At 45.9% G+C, this 7,309-nt stretch overlaps 1 protein-coding gene across 1 annotated transcript; it reads right to left on the bottom strand.

Moving 5' to 3' along the window:
• Nucleotides 1-258: 258 nt before the first annotated feature.
• On the bottom strand, nt 259-6,760 carry LOC106580535 (gonadotropin-releasing hormone II receptor). Its single transcript, XM_014161722.3, has 3 exons — nt 6,134-6,760; nt 3,594-3,795; nt 259-3,422 (listed from the first exon to the last, which is right to left on the bottom strand). Exons 1-3 carry the CDS (start codon nt 6,758-6,760, stop codon nt 3,004-3,006), a joined length of 1,248 nt encoding a protein of 415 aa, XP_014017197.2. The 3' UTR covers nt 259-3,003.
• Between the last annotated feature and the right edge of the window lie 549 nt (nt 6,761-7,309).

Genomic DNA, 7,309 nt, shown 5'->3' with positions numbered 1-7,309 from the left:
TATATACTAAATAAACTAAAGTAAAAAATCTAATAAAAAGTAACACAAAGTAACAATAACGAGGCTATATACAGGGGGTACCGGTACCGAGTCAATGTACGAGGGTACAGGTTAGTCCAGGTAATTTGTACATGTAGGGGTAAAGTGACAATGCATAAATAGTAAACAGCGAGTAGCAGCAGTGGAAAAACAAAAGGGGGGGGGGGGGGTCAATGTAAATAGTCCGGGTGGCCATATGATTAATTGTTCAGCAGTCTTATGGCTTGGGGGTAGAAGCTGTTAAGGAGCCATTTGGACCTAGACTTGGCACTCCGGTACCGCTTGCCGTGCGGTAGCAGAGAGAACAGTCTATGACTTGGGTGACTGGAGTCTTTGACAATTTTTAGGTCCTTCCTCTGACAGCGTCTAGTATATAGGTCCTGGATGGCAGGAAACTTGGCCCCAGTGATGTACTGGGCCGTATGCACTACCCTCTGTAGCGCCTTACGGTCGGATCCCTAGCAGTTTCCATACTAGGCGGTGATGCAACCGGTCAGGATGCCCTCGATGGTGCAGCTGTAGAACTTTTTGAGGATCTTGGGACCCATGCCAAATATTTTCAGTCTCCTGAGGGGGAAAACATTTTGTTGTGCCCTCTTCACAACTGTCTCTTCACAACTGTGTTTGGACCATGATAGTTAGTTGGTGATGTGGACACCAAGGAACTTGAAACTCTCGACCCGTTCCACTACAGCCACGTCGATAGGAATGGGGGGGTGTTCGCCCCTCCTTTTCCTGTAGTCCACGATCAGCTCCTTTGTCTTGCTCACGTTGAGGGAGAGGTTGTTGCATACTCTCCCTTTATGAGAACTCTTACTGGCTCAGGAACATACAGATTTTGGGTGGGATGGAACAACCCCCAAGTGAATTCATACCTCTGAGTATATGATATTGGGAACATTCCATAAGAAGGTAAGCATACAGTATGTGTACTGTGTATACTCCCAGGACAGACATCCCATGTTATTCTTCTTACATGACTCTATCAATCTGGCTGCCTCAAGCCTCAGAGCATACTGTAGCTACAGGAGAATGATCAGGAGAATTGATTTGTATAGCGTAATGACTATGGCTTAGCCCACTACTTCTGACCCTACTATCAAATATCTTCTTGGCCTTTTAGCACAATGGTAAGATTAATGGGCTTGATGCATTATGGATTCCACACGTCTGCACTCTGCTGCCATATACACCGAGTGTACAAAACACTGCTCTTTCCATGACATAGACTGACCAGGTGAATCAAGGTGAAAGATATGATCCCTTATTGATGTCACCTGTTAAATCTACTTCAATCAGTGTTTTTGAAGGGGAAGAGATAGGTTAAATAATGATTTTTAAGCCTTAAGACAACTGAGACATGGATTGTGCATGTGTGCCATTCAGACGGTGAATGGGCAAGGGAAAATATTGAGGTGCCTTTGAACAGGTTCCGGTAGTAGGTGCCGGGAGCACCAGTTTGAGTGTGTCAAGAACTGCAAACGTTGCTGGGTTTTTCACGCTCCACAGTTTCTCTCTCGTGTGTATCAAGAATGGTCCACCACCCAAAGGACATCCAGCCATCGGCAGGCCAGTGGTTGAAAAAGGGTCATTGATGAAAGAGGACAGAGGAGGCTGACACACATTGTGTAGAGCAGCAACAGACAGGCTACAGTTAGTCATGTTTTCATGGCACACATTGGGCCCCATGATAAAACTGGAGTGACTTTTGAATGCCACAGGATTTCATGACAGCAGTGCATCCATCTGCGAGTGGATTTTTTCTATTCGGAGTAGAGATCCATTATCAGCCAACTTAACACAACTGTGGGAAGCATTGGAGTCAACATTGGCCAGCATCCCTGTGGAACACTTTTGAAACCTTGTAGAGTTTATGCCCCAACGAATTGAGGCTGTTCTGAGGCCAAAAGTTTGGGCAACTCAATATTAGGAAGGTGTTCCTAATATTTTGTCCACTCAGAGTATTATAGTATACTGTAGTTGTGCTTTGGTTTTCAAGCCTGAATGGCTGAAGTGAATGCATGAATAATAAGTACAGTACAAATTATGTTTTTCTCCATGACATGCACTGAATGTGACAGTTCTCTGGATTGTTTGTCTTCTGAGTGAAACGGCCAACCATTTCATTGTACCACCATTTCATTGTACTACTGCATTTGTACATTTTTTTGTAATTTGGCAGTTCTGTATAGTGATTTGTGGCTATGGAGATCATCTCATGCAGCCTGGCATTGTAAGGACACAGTGTTGCATGGGAAGGCAAACTGTAGGCAGACAGCAGGCAGTGTGACATACTGTTGGCTGCATGGTGTATATATATATTTATCAGGGGACACCCAAGGGTTTGAATGGTTTGTAGAACATTGTGGAACAGCACTTAAAATGAGTTTGCATTTCCATTTGATAGTAATTGAAATAGAATGGCATGTGCTTAACTGTTGCTGTATAACTGGATATGCAACGTTGGCAGAAAAGTGTTGCAGCCCAGTTGATTCTGTTCTGCCTCCCTCTGGACCTCTTGGATACAACAAACCATTCATGTAAGCTTGCAAATCAGGGTGGCTCCTAGGTCTACCTCTGAAGTGCCTTAGCCATGGTGCTTAATGCTGTAGATTAGGCCCAGAAAACATGTATTTTCTGGGTAAGGTCATCCTGAAGGATTTGAACCCTTCAACCCTTGGCTTCCAAGATAGTTTTGTCTCTTTATCCATCTATCCCTTTCATCTCAGGTTGGGCTTGACCCCTAACTCAAGTGCCTTCTCCCATGCTTCAACAATGTCCTCACAATGTCAAAGATGGGCGTACTATCAGAGGGGAGACATTTTGGTGGTGCTGTTTAGCCTGTCGCTGTCTTCACCTCACAGAATAAGTAGGTCAGTCTACATACTCCTTAGTACCGCTCATTTCCAGGTCTGCTCTCCCTCAGCCCTCCAACCTTCCAGATGTACGTACTGTCAGCGCCAGTCATCTACCATCACCTCCAGTCTCTTTGGTCTGTTCCACACCGGGGGCGTCAGAGTCCTGCTCTCCGCTGTGGGGGCCCTGGTGGGCGGACAGGTGGTCCAGAGACCTGGGCGACATATTAATGTCCCTTCTATAGCACCAGCACATGGCCAGGTCGGCCCGGAATGAGGGCGTGTAGAAGCCATAGATGACCGGGTCAAAACATGTGTTCAGGTTGCCAAAGACAAACAGGGCGTGGTGGATGTATTCAGGCGTGACCTGCAGCATCTCCGGCTGGAACCAGTACCAGATACCCAGGAGGTAGTAGGGCGTCCAGCAGACCACGAAGGACATCACGATGATGATGGTCATCTTTAGAGTCTTCATTCGTGCTTTGGGGATAAAGTCTGTGCCACTGCGTCTCAGGCAGGACTCGCCAGCTGGAAAATTATGGCACTGGTTAGTAGCTTCCTAAAGCCAATGTAGCTATCATATCTCTCCTAAACATTGTCAATGTATAATTAATGTTGGAACAGCATATAGGCCTACTGAGGTTGCCATTTTGGCAATGCAAGTATTGTGGTTGCCAGATTGGAATAGCTAGCTTGTACCTTTGTTCCTGTGGAGTTGCTGATTGATCTCAATGAGGATGCGTGTGTAGCAGAAGCTCATGACCAGCAGGGGGAACACGTAGAGAGTGACGAAGTAGAACATGTTGTAGACCGTCTCCTGCCATCGATCTTTGAAGCTGCCATGGGTCACACACTGGGTGAAGTCTACGCCCTCGGCCTTGATGGCCCGGAAGATGAACAGCTGGGGAACAGGAAGTCACTGAGTAACAACAACCACAACATCTAAGATGTATGACAATCCACCTACTGTAAATACAGCAGCACCTTTCACACAGGTATACACTGGGCTACTACAGTACTACTTTAGGTTGTGTTGGGGATCATTTAATCTACCTTCAAAGTATAAAACTCAGTTGAGGAATTGGCTGCTATTTTTTTGCCAGAGCACTAGCCAGAAATGGGTGGTTTAATGAAAAAATGCAGTGGCTGAATAATGTCAGCAGTATTTTCTGATTAATGAATGCAGTGGTCAGTAGCATCACAGTAACTTTCAAAGTGGATCCATACTCTGAAATGTCTTTCAAAATGATTTGGGGACATAAATCACTATGACAGACATATATAAATACTGAATTGATTTATGATTTTATACTAATTGTATCCAATCTGAGTTGGGGGCAGAGTTGTTAGCTTTTTGCAACAATGCAATTTTACTTGTTTTCCAATCCCCCATGTATTAATAAAACATTAGATTGTTTTCAGTGTTTAAATACTTGCTTTTACAACATCTCCTTCCTCCCGCTGCTCATGTTGCACTTTCCTAATTCTCAGGAATATAATCACATTTCACACTCTGGGGGGCACAATTAACTAACTAATATCAGCATGCCAGGAATTTAAAGATTTCTCGCTGAAATGCCTCCTCATTTCCAGGAAGACTCCAGAAGGCATATCCCTATCTGTCTATCTACCCCCTTGTCCTTGCCCCTCTGCTGCATAGGGGCGGTGATTACGTGGGATCTCTGACGGTGTGGCACTGATATGTAAATCCTGTTATGCCCCTCTGCACTCTGCAGCCCTGAAAATTAAATTACAGGGGAAGAGCCTGAGGCAAGACGTTCAAGATGCTCATGCTCTGTGGTGAATCACTCGCCTACCAGCAGGTGCACTGATAAAACTCCCAGCATCCCCGGCGCCACTCTGACAGCAAATTAGGCTTATTTGTCTACTCAGATGAATAAATCTGAGTTGAACGTCCCGTCCCACACCCCGACACTCTCCCCCCTTCAAGCAAACAGTCACTCTCCCCCCTTCAAGCAAACAGTCACTCTCCCCCTTCAAGCAAACAGTCACTCTCCCCCCTTCAAGCAAACAGTCACTCTCCCCCCTTCAAGCAAACAGTCACTCTCCCCCCTTCAAACAAACAGTCACTCTCCCCCCTTCAAGCAAACAGACACTCTCCCCCTTCAAGCAAACAGTCACTCTCCCCCTTCAAGTAAACAGTCACTCTCCCCCCTTCAAGCAAACAGTCACTCTCCCCCTTCAAGTAAACAGTCACTCTCCCCCCTTCAAGCAAACAGTTACTAGTCTAACGCTCTAACCACTAGGCTACGCTGCCAATTGATACTGTGTACATTCCCACTCAGCCCAGTCAAAGCTCTTCTCTGTCCTGGCACCCCAATTGTGGAACGAGCTTCCCTCTGAAGCGAGGACAGCAGAGTCTCTGCCCATCTTCCAAAAACAACTGAAACCCTTCCTCTTCAACGAATATCTTAAATAAGACATCTTAGTCTCCCCCCCTTGCCCCCCACCCCAAAAACATACTTCTGTATTGAGGCAAAATGTACTTACAACAACTGTGATATGTGGTTATCTCACCTAGCTGTCTATTTTTTATTTATTAATGTAATTTTTACCCCTTTTTTCTTACAGATTTTGTGATTCCGATCTTGTCTCATCGCTGCCAGGCTCGGGAGAGGCAAAAGTCGAGTCATGCGTCCTCCGTAACATGACCCAACCAAACCACGCTTCTTAACACCTGCCCGCCTAACCTGAAAGCCAACTGCACCAATATGTTGGAGGAAACACCGTTCAACTGGGGCTGGGCGAGTGCCCGGCCCGCCACAAGGAGTCACTAGAGCGCGATGAGCAAAGTAAAGCCCCCCCCGGCCAAACCCTCCCCTAACCCGACGATGCTGGGTCAATTGTGCTCCGCCCTATGGGACTCCCGGTCATGGCCGGTGATCAAACCCCAGGCGGTTGTGACACCGCAACACGGCGATGCAGTGCCTTAGACAGCTGCACCACTCGGGAGGCCCTCACCTAGCTATCTTAATTAAGATGAATGCACTTACTCTAAGTAGCTTTGGATAAAAGCGTCTGCTAAATTGCTAAAATGTAAATATACATTTCTAAGTGCCTTGACGAACCCACAGCTAGAGCTGCACTTGGCATGAACACGACATCTCAACAACATACCAGGAATGAACAAAATCACTTTCACTTTAAGGAATTTACCTTGAATTTCTTGGAGTGCCACACTATTTATAGTAAATAAGGCTACCGGGGTTTTAACTCACCTGTGGTAAGGCCAGAAGCACGCTGAGGCCCCAGGCCAGACCCAGCATCCTCTTGTTCCGGTGGTGGGAGTTGAGTGAGTCCAGAGGGTGCAGGATGGCGTGGTGCCTGTCCAGACTGACCACCACCAGGATGAAGGCTGACGAGTGCATGGCAAACAGCTTGAGGAAGCATAGCATCTTACACATGGCGTCTCCGCCATACCACTGCACCGTGATGTTCCAAATGGCATCCAGTGGCATCACCACAAAGGTCATCATCAGGTCGGCGGCGGCCAGGCTCATGATGAGTGGTCGCAGGTGAGAAGCCAGGCGCCGGCCACGCCCCCGGCACACACTGACCAATAATGCAAGGTTGCTGCCGGCAGCAAATAGGAAGAGGATTAAGGTGGCGCTGACACGGAATTGGGCGGCTCGGGTGAAGGTGGGCGCCTCCCAGTCAACCAAAGGGGGAAACTCGGACATGTTTGAGAGGGCGGGTTGCATTGACCCGGTGGCCTTCACTAATGGAGGCCTCAGGACAGACAGATTGCCAGACATCCTGGGTTGGAAAAGACAAGGTTTATATGAATGACTGTAGATAAAGTAAAACATGTATATCATTATCGTGATTACATACATTATTATCATATACACATCAAAGTTGTTATGCACCGTCAGTTATTCTACATTGCTCTGGATAGGATAAGTGATTATTAATGTAAAATAAGACCTCATGTGACTGATAAACAGCAATCACTACATTAATATGGTTGTTTTCCATTTCATCACTTATTCCACCAACCAACTCATCAGAGAGAAGCATACCCACTGGGCACACCACATCATTTCAACATGGATAATTGGGTAATATTTGGTTGAGATGTTGATCAATGAGATTACAACATATACAGTGCCTTGCGAAAGTATTCGGCCCCCTTGAACTTTTCGACCTTTTGCCACATTTCACGCTTCAAACATAAAGATATAAAACTGTAATTTTTTGTGAAGAATCAACAACAAGTGGGACACAATTATGAAGTGGAACGAAATTTATTGGATATTTCAAACTTTTTTAACAAATAAAAAACTGAAAAATTGGCCGTGCAAAATTATTCAGCCCCTTTACTTTCAGTGCAGCAAACTCTCTCCAGAAGTTCAGTGAGGATCTCTGAATGATCCAATGTTGACCTAAATGAC

This window comes from Salmo salar, chromosome 02 (assembly GCF_965601325.2).
Source record: "Salmo salar chromosome 02, fSalSal1, whole genome shotgun sequence".
Lineage (NCBI taxonomy): Eukaryota > Metazoa > Chordata > Actinopteri > Salmoniformes > Salmonidae > Salmo > Salmo salar.
This window is presented reverse-complemented; position numbering and strand designations above follow the sequence as displayed.

What these genes read in the sequence shown, in the direction of transcription:
- LOC106580535 (XM_014161722.3), bottom strand. Translation starts at nt 6,760, where the DNA reads ATGATAATAATGTATGTAATCACGATAATGATATACATGTTTTACTTT. An exon ending in TGCTTCTGGCCTTACCACAG is followed by an intron (nt 3,796 to 6,133) that starts GTGAGTTAAAAC and finishes CCTGTTCCCCAG; the next exon opens with CTGTTCATCTTCCGGGCCAT. An exon ending in GCAACTCCACAGGAACAAAG is followed by an intron (nt 3,423 to 3,593) that starts GTACAAGCTAGC and finishes ATAATTTTCCAG; the next exon opens with CTGGCGAGTCCTGCCTGAGA.